The sequence below is a fragment of the Dermacentor variabilis genome, chromosome 9 (assembly GCF_050947875.1).
Source record: "Dermacentor variabilis isolate Ectoservices chromosome 9, ASM5094787v1, whole genome shotgun sequence".
NCBI classification, from domain to species: Eukaryota; Metazoa; Arthropoda; class Arachnida; order Ixodida; family Ixodidae; genus Dermacentor; species Dermacentor variabilis.
In genome coordinates this window covers 112,746,223-112,758,983 of record NC_134576.1, presented here as the reverse complement: position 1 = coordinate 112,758,983, position 12,761 = coordinate 112,746,223, and the positions used below count along the sequence as shown (strand labels likewise).

Sequence of the window (12,761 nt, the reverse complement as noted above, 5' to 3'; positions counted from 1 at the left end):
TTTGTACAAATACACATGATGTGGCAACGTAATTAAATATTCTTGGAAGTCAGCGCAGTCTGTCATCTCTCGCAGTTCTTGTCATTCAAGCTGTACATAATTTTATCTCATTAATTGAAACTACCCTTGTTCAGTATAATTATAATGTTTGATACGACCATTTGCTGGCAAACGTTAACAGTATGATATTTAACTTGAACTTTTGCATGACTGCCTATGCCTGTGTTCTTTTAGTAGCCAGAGTATGGCTAATTTATTAAACCATATTTGCTAATTTGCATGCTCACATGCTATACCTTAATCTTGAATTACTGCATCTAAGTGCAAATAATTTAGAAATTTACTATGTATTTTAAAACACTGTCCACATTTTGTGCTCAGCAAAATCGTTTAATCAACAGTGGTTTGTTTTTATCAGGCCTCCTACTGCACTTTGCACCCAGGCACTAGTAGATGTGGAATATGCACTCTTTTGATTTATAGTAAGAAAAGAACCTATTTTCAAACTACATATTGTATATGTACCAGTGCCTTAGAAATACAAAACAAAAATTTATAGAAACTGGTATTGTAGTTAGAAAAACCGCTACACAGCACCTTTAGCCCAGAGAACTCGTTTCACAAAAGAGGACAAACAATGTAGGCACTAAAAAATTCTACGTATTTTTTGTGCTCAAGTAATCTTGTTGGAAATAGAAAATTAGCAATAAGGCTCCTGGCATAAACCTCACTTAAAGCATGTCTGTGCTTGGAAAGTATTGTTTCAGTCTAAAAAATGTTGGCCAGTTATGCTTTACATCAACTTTCCAAACTTTTCATAATGCTTTGCGATTACATTAGTGTACAAAATAACAGGTGTCTTTCTTGTGCGTTTGCTCTGCATTTCAATTGCTTCCCTAATTCACCTTTGCAATATGCCTGTTTTTAAGGCATCAAAACTTGAATTTTCGTTCACTGGAGCCTAATACTAAAAATTTATTCCTTTATGTGGCCCAAACACTGCGAATCAACCCAGGCTCTTTCAGTGCCGCTATACATAGTTTCTTCTCTAATAACAGATTTGATCAATACATATATTTTAGGTACCTTTGTGGGGAATGTACATGTTCTTGTACTTACCGACGTGTTTGGTGATTGTGCATGTTTATATTTCATGTGATTTATGTATGTGTTGTACTCTGTATTGCAGCATGCAATAAATATATTTGCGTTTTCTTGAAAATGCAGCATATATCTTACCAGTCTGTGTTGCATGTTATTTGGATATGGAACTCGTGATAACCTTGGTGTTGATATACATGCTCAAAAGTGTCAAGTTTGCTAGGTTGTATTTGTGCAGTGAAGACAGGTTTTCCAATATACACCATGAATTACTAATATGTAATGTGATCCACACATATAGGTGTTGTGTATGCCTATCGAAGCTTCAAGGCCGGCTGTTCGACAGTGCGTTTGGTAGCCGAACTTGAACCTTCTGGCACACGCAATAGTTGCACGTGGATCGCTGTACATAGTAGTAATTGAAGGCGTGTACTGCCGAATCTGCCTTCCATACACGCTAGAAATAAAAGGGTGTACACCCTTCCAACACCCACACAGATGGGTGTTAATTTGGACGAGCACCCTTACACCCTAAATTTATTTTGCTGGACACCCTTCCTTTAGGGTGCTATAGTGGCACCCCAACTGTAGGGTGTAGACAACAGCACCCTTAGGGTGTTCGTCTGGCGACAAACTGATTTACACCCTTAAGGGTGTTAAAATGTTTAGTGTGTAGGCTCTATAAGAACCGATGGTAGTGTACTACTTCCATAATCTCTCAAAGGCGCATTTGCTCGTACTACGAAATGGCTTGGTAATGCAACGGGCCGTAATTTCTTGATGCCGTAATTCCGAAGGATTGGCTTTTCAAATTTGTCTTTGGTGAAGTGATACTAGGATAAATAAGTTAAGATTTGGTATGACACAACTTTTTGAGAAATGATACAAGGCACGGAAGGGTGGGGGGAAATATACGCCGTCACATTTCCCAAAAAATTTCGAAAATGAGGACGGTTGATATGTCAGCCCGCCGTGTGCGTGGCCATAACAATTTTATCAATGTCAAAGGTTGAAAATGGTCTGGATCATTGCGCGCCCCTTCGTTAGAGGTTTCTTTTACCGGACCTACCCCTGTTCAACATGTTTCAACTAGCCTATATTTGCACGACATTTTTGAACCCAATATAATTTGGGCTGTGTTTAGCGGATGTCTGCGTTCTGGTTTATTGTGCACGCCGACATGGCGCACACAAGATATAGCTGTCGTTACTGTGCCTAGGCACAGTAACTGCCGACTTTGGTAACAACCTCGCAAATACAAATACATGCACCAATGCGCGCTACATAAAAGCTAGACCTGCACTGCTAACAATAAAATTCAAACAGCGCTAAACGAACGGGACCAGAATGAGGAGGAGACAAACACGGCGCTGAAGCGCCGTTCGTTTAGCGCTGTTTAAATTTTATTGTTACCATGCAACACCAACTCGCCCAATCCGCTGCCGATCTGCTGCACTGCTAGTAGCATGAACAGCGGGGTCTCAAACGACGAGAACCACCGTTTCAGTCTCGAGTTCGTCAGCTGAGTTCAACTAAAAGAAAAATACGTCTAGCAATGCGCGTCACTACAGTATGCAATGCGCGCCACTGAACGGCTGGTCGAACTAACGTATGAAGCGCAACTTTCGTGCCTAAGCCTAGCAACTTTTTCAACTACAACGAAACGAGTGGGCCAAGCAATGTGCCCGACATCATAATGTAGCCTGGCGAACCAGAGGCGTGAACGGCGAGGCTCAGAGAACATGAAGCACGGCTTTTGTAGCAGTGCGTGGTAGTTTGCAACTACAACCATGCCGAAAGTTATTTAGTGCGTAAAAAAGGTACGGACGCACGCACTTCTCACCAAATTGTCCGAAGAAATACGAGTGACTTCTGATGAACGGCCACTTTCCTCACAAAGGCGCGGGTTCCGCGCATTTTCGAAGTTTGCTCGGTCGATTCTCTGCAGCCAAATCTTTCTGCGATACTCGTTGCTTCTTGCGGATGCAATAGCGAAAAGTCTTTTCCCCTAGCCTCCTCGGTTGTTGCACCCATAAGCGCAGCACATGCTAGGCAACGCCGCAATACGTAAACGGCGCCAGCGCTAGCGAAACGCTACCCGCCAAAACTCCGCCGCCAGAAACCAGCCGAGGCGCGATTTCGAAACCCGCGAATGGTGCCGGCGTCTGCTACGAACCAAAAAGGCGCGCGCTGGCACGTGACCACGGCGCTACGACCAATACCAGGGTCGACTCTCCAGAGGCGTGGCAGGCGAGAGAGAAAGCGGCAAAGTTCAGAGGAAGTTGGTACTTTTTCATTCAGGAGTTTTAGCGCTGTCGTCTGTTCGCCGTTGGCATGCGGAAGCTGCTTCGGCCGATACGACATACGGAAACAAAGGGCTGCATGAGCGGAAGTCTGTCTGTGGCGGCTGCTGTGAATCGCGCCCATGCGCCACCCACGCCCTGGCCCTCGCGATCTCCAGATTAGCGAGGCGGTCGCGCCACATTTCATTCCGTTTGCAACGTGCCGCACGAGTCGATTGTCTGCGCCAGCCAATATACCGCGAAACCGATACACGTATAGAGCGGCGCTCAAATTTCGCGTTACGAAGTATCGTAATCATCGGTGATATTTTTAGGCTCTCAAAATGCACGTTCTCCCAAAATATGACCTCCAATATCTGTGCCCTTTAAAGGCTTTGCTTTGGAGATGTTGAGCTAATAGGTTTTTGTTGCTACCGAGGTGGCTCACGAAGACTGTTCAGGTTTTCTCGTTGACAGGCATTGTCGAAGCATTTGTCAGACGCGTACAAAGTTTGCCAGAATGGCTCCAGTGGTCATGAGAGATAACATGTAGGCTTGAGCGTGTACAATTCGGCTCCAACGGCACCGTGGTAGTCGGTTTGTCGGGTCATAGACGCCGCAGGCGCAACAGCCTGATGTTCGAACCATATACGCATGCTTCTCTTATGTTGACACAACTTGCAGTCGAGTACCTCTACAATAAACACGTCAGGAACGAAATGACTTTTGCAAGGAAGGAATAACTCTGCGTTCGCTCTTGCGTAAGCTGTGCGGTGCGCAAACTTTACAACGAAGTGAACTGTATAAGGAGGCAATAACAAAGGGAAAATCTGACATCCACCCGTTCGTAGCAATTGCTACAAAGGAAACCCGCACGGGTTCCTCAAAAGAAAGGCCTCGGAATTGAAGAACAATTCATCCTGGTCTGGCACTCGAACTCGGGACCCCTGCTTTTCCGGGAGGCGCAGGGATTTCGGAGTTCCCAGGCACTTCGTTTATAAAAGCGTTCGACTGTATTATACTTTGACGCGACTGGCACGTATACGTACACGTCCTAAATAGCCCGAGCTAGAACACTTGTGTGCGCGCTAGCTTCTATTCGGCTAATGGAAATAATTACATTTTTCCATGCCTCACTAGCGGAAGCGCAGTCAGCTTTTCGTATTCTCGCTTCGTGGTAGCTAACGCATTGGGACGTTGTGTTAAAGTGCACCCCCCGTCCCCCTTCGGGGTTGCCACTCATTCCCCAGTCCTTTCCTCGGAGCTGAACGCTACCAACACTGCTAGACATTACACCTCCTTCGGTTTCGCCCCAGGTTGTGCGGTTTCTTTCTGGGTTAAAAATAAAAAGGTACTTATGTCGTCGACATGGGTTAGCGTCAAACGCATGCTGTTTGTTTTACACAAGCCCGTTGGTCCAGCTGGTAATTCTGCGAAGAAACCCAAATGAAGCTGGGCAGCTAGCTAGCTATAGCTGCAAAGATGTTCGCCCAATGTGTCGTATCTGCAGAATTTTCTTTGTTGTGGGCTCGTGCCTATCCAAAAATAGTACCGTCGCGTGGCGACCACAGCCACTCAGACAGACCTGAAAGGACAGCTGGAAAAGAGCTTGTCTGAGTTTCCGCGTAACAGAATTATTTTTTTTCTGATACAAATCTGTATATTGTACATTGTATATTCGAAATACAATCCGAAGCTATCATGTCTGCAGCTTGTCTGTAAATTGTATTTGACGAATTTTAAATGCGTAGGCATTTCTATGCCTACCCAGCCTACCCAACGAGAAATTTCTCCGTCCGTCACGTGAGACGAATGCAATGGCTTATACCCACGTAAGGCAGAGGCTACAAACGCTCAGTAAAAATGAAGCGAAAGGTGCTACATTCATTAAAATAACCTATACAACACACAGAGCAGCATACGTTCCAATAAAGAACGAGCTCAAAACAAGCATCCCTACCATTAGTAAAACATTGCATACCACTATCAGCAATTGTAGTGGTGTTTTTGCAATAGGTTCACTGGACATCAACGTTGATAAGAAGCGATAAGGTTGATAACCACTAATGAGGGTTGATAAGGGTTAATTCTATTTTAATCAAGTTTGATAACGTTGATAATGATACCGGACTGCGTTGAGATGAGTAAGTGGCAGATTGCTCGCGCATACTTAGACAACTCCCAGAGGAGTTTCCCTACCATTAGTAAAACTTTGCATACCACTATCAGCAATTGTAGTGGTGTTTTTGCAATAGGTTCACTGGACATCGACGTTGATAAGAAGCCATAAGGTTGATAACGACTAATGAGGGTTGATAAGGGTTAATTCTAGTTGAATCAAGTTTGATAACGTTGATAATGATACCGGACTGCGTTGAGATGAGTAAGTGGCAGATTGCTCGCGCATACTTAGACAACTCCCAGAGGAGTTCCTGCGCGAATTTTTCTGACGCAATTTACCTTGAAAAAACTGAGTTGGTTAAATAAGGTACTTGTGCTTGGCGGAGGGCCTAGAAGGACGAGGATGTATGCTGCACTTCCACATATGTGCGTGCGATCGGGACGTACGCCGCTTGTGGCGGTGGCGCTTGTCTAACGTCGGCAACAGCTTCCCTTTACATTCACTTTCACAGGTGGAATGAAGGCGGATATTTTTTTTTCTCAAACGCTCTCTTTTGATCATAAGGCTGGTGCTTTCTGGGCACCTTATTTCGCAATATAGCAGATTTACATACGCAGTTGCTATTGGCCAATAGCTGACGACATTTGAGAAGGGTGTTTGGATCAGTGCGCTTGTTCCTATAATTACTGTGTATGTGTACTGACGCAGTCTGAAGAACAGGCTTAAGTAAGCGAAAATCTGCTTCCGAATTGCTGTAAGGATTACGTACTTCCGGAACAAACCGACTGTCCTCTGCTAACGCTCGGCCGTGGCCGCCCGTGTAACAATTGTGTGTCACGTGGCCTCGCACCACACGAAACTTGAGGTCAGACCACACGCGTGCTTGCCAGCGGGCGCTCGCTCCTGGCCGGTACTGGTAGACTTCGATTCTAGTTGAGCGCGACAGCACTTCGGATATATGTATTGAGTGCGATAGGACTTCAAAATGAGCAAGTTGGATGTGGCTCTCATTGGGGGCGAGCTCCACCACTGGAAAAGCTGGCGCCACCGTCGGCGTGCATTGAGGGATCACGTGGACACAGCGGCCGCATCAGCTGCTTCGGAAGCGCCGAAGCGAGCTGAAAACGAAAGTTTAAAGTTCCACTTGCGTCATGGCTCTGATTAAGTGGCGAGGCTTTACCACCTTGGGTGTCTGCTTGACAACGCTTGAAATTACTATAATAGGTAATGGCTGCCTTTGGAGGTATGCAGCATGGTAGGCTACTGTTCGGTGCCGCAGTGCCGGACGTAAGCAACGGAGCCCAGTGTCAGCCTTATTCACACGTAGCCGCAGGGCAAGGAGCTGCGTGAAGCTTGGCTGGCGGAACTTAGAAGCGGCAGATAGCCATCGGCTACAACTCGGGTATGCAGCAAGCACGGACGCGAGTAAGATTTCTGCTACGGCTACGGGTGAGTAGGTGAGTAGCAGAAAACGCACACTGAGACGCTCGCCCGCGCCCGCTGCCCGGTTAATGTCATGACGGTTTGGTGTATGAACTTGTTACTAGATACTGGCAAGTTCACTGGAACGGAAAGGGAGCGGTAAGACGCACATTGAATAAAGGCATGACATATGGTCATGTTAGTGCTATGAATTAATACACTGGATTACGAAAAAGAAGCAGAGGGAACTCGCACGCTAAAAAGACCGATAAACATACAGCGCGACGCAGCTTGAGAAATAATATTGAAATGTCCAAGAATTTAGAAGACAGAAAAAGATTGAATCGTCGCGACGGCACATCACAGTCGCCGTAGGCGTCGAAGTCTCTATAACCAAATTATTTTTGAACAGTTCTGATAACGTCCACGCAACAATAGTTGCTAGTGTACTGTCAAATGCTCATATGCTGCGGCCTAAAGCTCGTGGCACGGTGCAAGAACGCGCTCACAGCGAAAGCAAAACATCGTGTGCGGACATGCACGCAGACGCGCCGTCGGTCGCCGCAAACCCGCGCGATCGCTTCATAGAGGCTTCATTCTGTTATGCCCCATTTGGTTATGCAGACAGCCCACTATATATAAGAACGTATTTCACATAGTTTATCCTCCGCGTTTGCCTACCTTTCACGCAAGAAGCCGATCTGGGAGACTCCATCGCGGCGACCACGCGCAGTGGCGCGCACTGTACGTATTCCGCAAAGAGATAGCGTCTGTAAACGATTCTGTGCTTTCAGTTTGCCCAACATTATTATATCGACAAGCAAAAATGACCCTCGTTTTGAGAGTGCCTACATAAATGTCCAGGAGGGCTTTGGCGTGTTGTTTTTATTGAGCGCCGTAAGCGAAACCTATGAGGAGCGCGCCTCGTGATCTCTCATACTACACAAGGGAGGTGCTTCCGACAAATGACGACTCCGTAACTGCTCGCCCCCCAATACTTCTTATTCTTCGGTCAAGCTGGTGCCGGACAAAGCCGGACTGCCCCATCTAGCGCGGCCATACTGCATCATGTGAGCGCGAGCGCGCACTCCAGCCCCGTCGCGCCCAAAGCAAACGCCGCGCATGCGCGCTACAATTGCATGTAGCTGCGGTCTGCAACACGGAGTAGATACCGCGGCTACCGCAAGGTGCCGCGAAGTGTCCGTTGGCTGAGAGCCCTGCGGCTCGATGGGGAGAGGCAACCGCGTTTAGCTACGTTTGGCGTGTCGTAGGCGCCGAAATCGGAAGTTAATGGCGTCTACATGAATATCCAAGATCAAATCTGAACTGCGCACCACGTTGACGTTCGGCAGGCGGAGCACTGTAAGTACGCCCTCGCTCGGTCGTAGCCTTAGCAGAGCAAGGCATTTAAGAAGGAACGGGAGCACGGTGAATGGGATCATACGCGGTCTTTTATTGCAAATAACTCCGCTTCTTTTGAACGCATCGAAGTACTTCTTGCGACAAAGTATTTATGAAGTAGTCCATTTTACCTTCAAATGCATTTCTCAATTTCGATAAGAAACTCGCAGTTTCGCCCGAAAGGAGAAGCATCGATTGCATAGCAAATTAATGGACAGCTATACGAAATAAGTATAGTAGATTTATCGGCCGTATAAAGTAGTAAACATAGGCATGCTAACTAAATTAACAAGCATGCTGCACAAGCAAACATGAACACATCTCACTCGATGAGCACGGAAACTTGCTGTCAAAACGCTGGAATGAAGAAGCACGGCAGCAGTAGCGAGCGAATTTACCTTCGTGCTTCCTCCCTCGACAACGCGAACGAAGTCGCGAAAACACAGCGCGCGGCGGACTCTCTCCCCTGCGCAGATGGCTTCGCGGGCCGTCTGTAGCAAAATGCTCGCCCCTCCCTAGCCTCCCCCTGGAGCGTTGCGCGCGACGTAAGACGGCGCGCTTCCTGTCCGCTTTCCTGCGTTACGTGCGCGAGATTGAGCCGCGATCACCGGTTCCCCCTAGCACGCTTTCGCTCCCACGCTTTCACTCGCACCTACAGCATACAGCGCGCCGCGATGATTTTATCGCCCTTCGACGTTATATGGAACCTCACGGGGACGGCGACTCCGATGGCAAAAATGCGCCTGGTGTAACCACATATATTCAATAAAAGTGGTTCAGGGCCCCTTTAAGGCACTGGCATAGCTAGTGTTGTCAATCGTCTGCGAGTACTATTTTTTTTCTATCCCTCTCGAGGCGATTGCTCCCAGAATTTGTTGACCATGGCTACTGCTGGTGCTGTCTTACCTAATAACTCAGAGGGCATCCCAGCGAACACCTAAAGAGACAACACGCGTATGATGAATCGGCTGATATGTGGCTCTGTTTGTTCCCCCTCGATAGTATAGGATGTGTGGCCTTTCTCTACTAATTACGGTGATTGTATATTTAATACCATAAATGATATGACGCCGTTTTTCGAAAAGTGCAATTTTTGACCTATATGTTTGTAATTAACCTCCGCACGATAATGCCCAACTCGGCCGCTGTAGGTATTTGTAATAAAGAAACAATAAATAGACAGTTGTATGCGGTGGCCGGCTGTGCTCTATGAATCAGTCAATGAGACAACGAACAGCACCAAGATATCCTCAGCCGCAACAAATATGCGCCTTCAAGTCCGAAATTCATTTTCAACAATGCGAAGCTTTCTATACATTCTATATCGAAGGTTGGCGCGTCTGCTGTGTCGGCTTCCTGCCGAGTATGGGGGGGGACGGCCTTGGATATAGTGCAAAATAGTACACTACGCTTATCCCGGAGGTGGCGACATGGGAAGTGATCCGATCTCAAAGATAAAATGTGATCCGTGGTGGCCTGGGTTCCGCGCATTCCTTATTGGCCTGGCAGCCACGTAATCTCTATGCTGCACATTTGGGTGCATATTACGAGGAGTTTTGCAGGAAAACATGAAACGCTTCACATTGATTCCTATCTGCTCGTTGGCTGCGCATAATTTTAATGGTATTGTCTTTCTTAGTGAGTTAACGCCAATTTTCCGTGCCTCGTGTGTTTCGAGCCTCTTAGAGAGCAGCTCTTAGGCGCCCGTTCTTTCGGCGAGTGTCAGCTTCGGCGTCCGTCGTAACCGAGTGAACGAACGCAGCGAAGGATGAAAGAGCGAACGCGGAGCGCTGCGGAGTATTAAAGGCGGCGATAGCAAAGAGAGTGCTAGGGGGAAAGCGGAGGAGGAGGGTATGGCGAAAGCGTGAGAAGAAAAGCGTACTGCAGCGCAAGATGGGCTCTGCGGTGACGATGGCTACCAGATGGCGCCAGAGTAGCGCGCGTCGTCTGTTCACCGATGGCGTCACCAATTCCATATACTGAAACGAAGCGCTGCATGAGTGGAGGTCTGTCTGCCGCGGCTGCTGTGACTCGCGCCGATGCGTCACGCACGCACTGCCTCTCACGATCTCCAGATAAGCGACGCTGTGGCGCCACACTTCGCTTCGTTTGCAACGTGCTGCACGGGGCAAATTGGCCGCGCCAGCGAATATATCGCTAAATGAAAGCACGTATTGAGCTGCGCTGAAGTTTCGCACCAGGGAATGTCGTACTCATCGATGATTTTTTTTTCTTGCTCCCACAGAAAAGTCTATACTTTGCAGAGCTGAATGGCGAAATGTTTTGCGTGTATATAGTTGCACTTTAGGCTATCTGCGTAGCACTCACCGGATATGGTCTTGACGAGGATTTCGACACGGGCCCGGTCTTGCTGCTTGGGGGAGCCACCGTCTTCGGCGATGACAGTGAAGGCGATCGCGGATTCCGCCACGTCGACGAGGCTTCTGTTCAGCATCACTTCGCCCGTGATGCCGTCCAGGGCGAGGTACCTGGCGAAGAACGAAGGCACGCTAGAGAAATAGAAACTTCGCTCGCGTTTTCTTCACACGAATGCAGATGTGATCACTGTTCATAATCACTTCAAATCCCAATGAAATACAATAAATGTCAAGCAAGCTCAATCTTAACTTCCCATCAGCTTCTACAAAAAAAGATAAAAATCAAGGAGCTCAGAAAAAAAATCTGCCCGTCGTAAAAAAAAACTTCTATTGGAACTTACCTTCAGCCCTCCTTAATGTTAAAGATGAAATCATTGGAAAAAATTACGCTCGGCTTATTACCAGGCGTAAAAGTGCACAAATACAAGTTCATAATTCACCTCCTTGCATTCACCTTCTTACCTGATTTCTGGACAAAGAAATAAGATGAAATGTTTGTTAGTAAAGATGACAAGAAATTATTGTTGTTTTTAGTTCAATAAATCGCAGCCCTGATTCCTTCCCCTGACAGGGGATGCGGATGGTGATACTCTGCAAACACCTTATCGCAGTATTTAACTTTTCTGTCAACATTCTGCCTTTTCTACCATTGCCCCTTTTTAATTCTACACCACTACCGTCATTACATTTCTCAATTACTTTCATGTTATTGCTCCTCTTTCTCTCCTTAACTCCTGCGATACATTAGCGATACAGGAAGACACAACCCTTGACCCGCACTGACATAACCTCCATAGTCGTTATGATAGACGAGGGTCACTCCCTATGGAGAAGAGCGCCGATAACATTTCCTTCCCGACATAGGCTTGAGGAAGGTCGTGTCCGAAGCTTCGCTCTGTGCTATCTCTCTCAGTACCATCAAATGAGACGAAACTGTACATTATTACTAGAACTAAAGCATTTCAAACAACTAATCTAATTATCCATCTTAAAGCTACACATTAGAAAAAAAAACATTAAGCTTTTCCGTGGACGTTGACCTCAGTACACATTGCAAAATGCAGAGGGAGAAAGAGAGAGAGAGAGAGAGATGTCCTAGTGAAACATTGCGCTTGTGAGATCTTCCACATTTATTTTCTTGCCTTATATCCCCGCGTCAGCAGTGATTTGGCCTCTTCTGCGTTCAAGTCCTTCAACGCTAATTTGGCCTAAACACACTTCAAGCTTAGCACGGGTGGGCAAAGAAGCACTGTTTTCGGCATCGGCTTGTGGACACGTCTTGGCGAATTGACCCACTTGCTGCTTTCACGACCATTCTAGGCAGCTGATCTAGGCAGCAAGAGCTTCCGCTACGTTATGCACTGCACTCAGTGCGTATATAGGGGAGAGCGAAGCACGTAAATTTTTGTACAGCCACGTTGAAGTAGTATTTTTTGCCGCAGGTGAAAGGAGAACTGCAGCGTAAGCCTCGCCCATCACCGTGACAAGATGCACGATGCAGAAGTGAAGTCTTAAAGCTCATTGTACAGGCTCTTGCACTGCAATAGCAATGTATACGCCACCCCAGAAAAATTCCCGTCACCCTCGAATCAGCAAAAGAAACAGAAAATATCTTCACCCTAAGTAAAGTCGAGAGCAAAAATCTGACGCACGAGGTCTGAAGAAAGCAATGTTTTTTTTTTTTTCTTCGCAGCTCGACCTGAGGGCTTATGTCATGTGGTAAAGCCACGGTGCCTACAGCCTAGGAGTGCCCTTTCAACCAACGTCTTCCATTGACAGAATGCCACGTTGAACGGCAGGGCTGCAAGTAGTGTAATTTTAATGCGAAGCATTCTTTACTTCACCCTTGGCACACTGCGGCCGGCACGTACGTAAGTAGCTAGCTAGCTAGGTTCCTGTCTCGCCTCGCTTTAATAATAATAATAATGATAAAGAAACACAGGCAGGCTCCCATCTACAATTGACATCTACGTAAAGCAAAGCATTCTTGGTGTGAGTGGCTCATGAACCCGGTGCGTTTGTATGAAGTGTGGTTTTCGTGGTGTAAATATAAGT

General features: G+C 46.8%; 1 protein-coding gene across 1 annotated transcript in view; it reads right to left on the bottom strand.

Annotated features, from left to right (window-relative positions):
- Positions 1-12,761, bottom strand: part of LOC142558498 (uncharacterized) — an 86,935-nt gene that overhangs the window by 53,361 nt on the left and 20,813 nt on the right. The window contains exon 4 of the mRNA XM_075670626.1: positions 10,657-10,817. Within this exon, the coding sequence (XP_075526741.1) occupies positions 10,657-10,817 (161 nt within the window). The remainder of the gene's footprint in view (positions 1-10,656; positions 10,818-12,761) is intronic.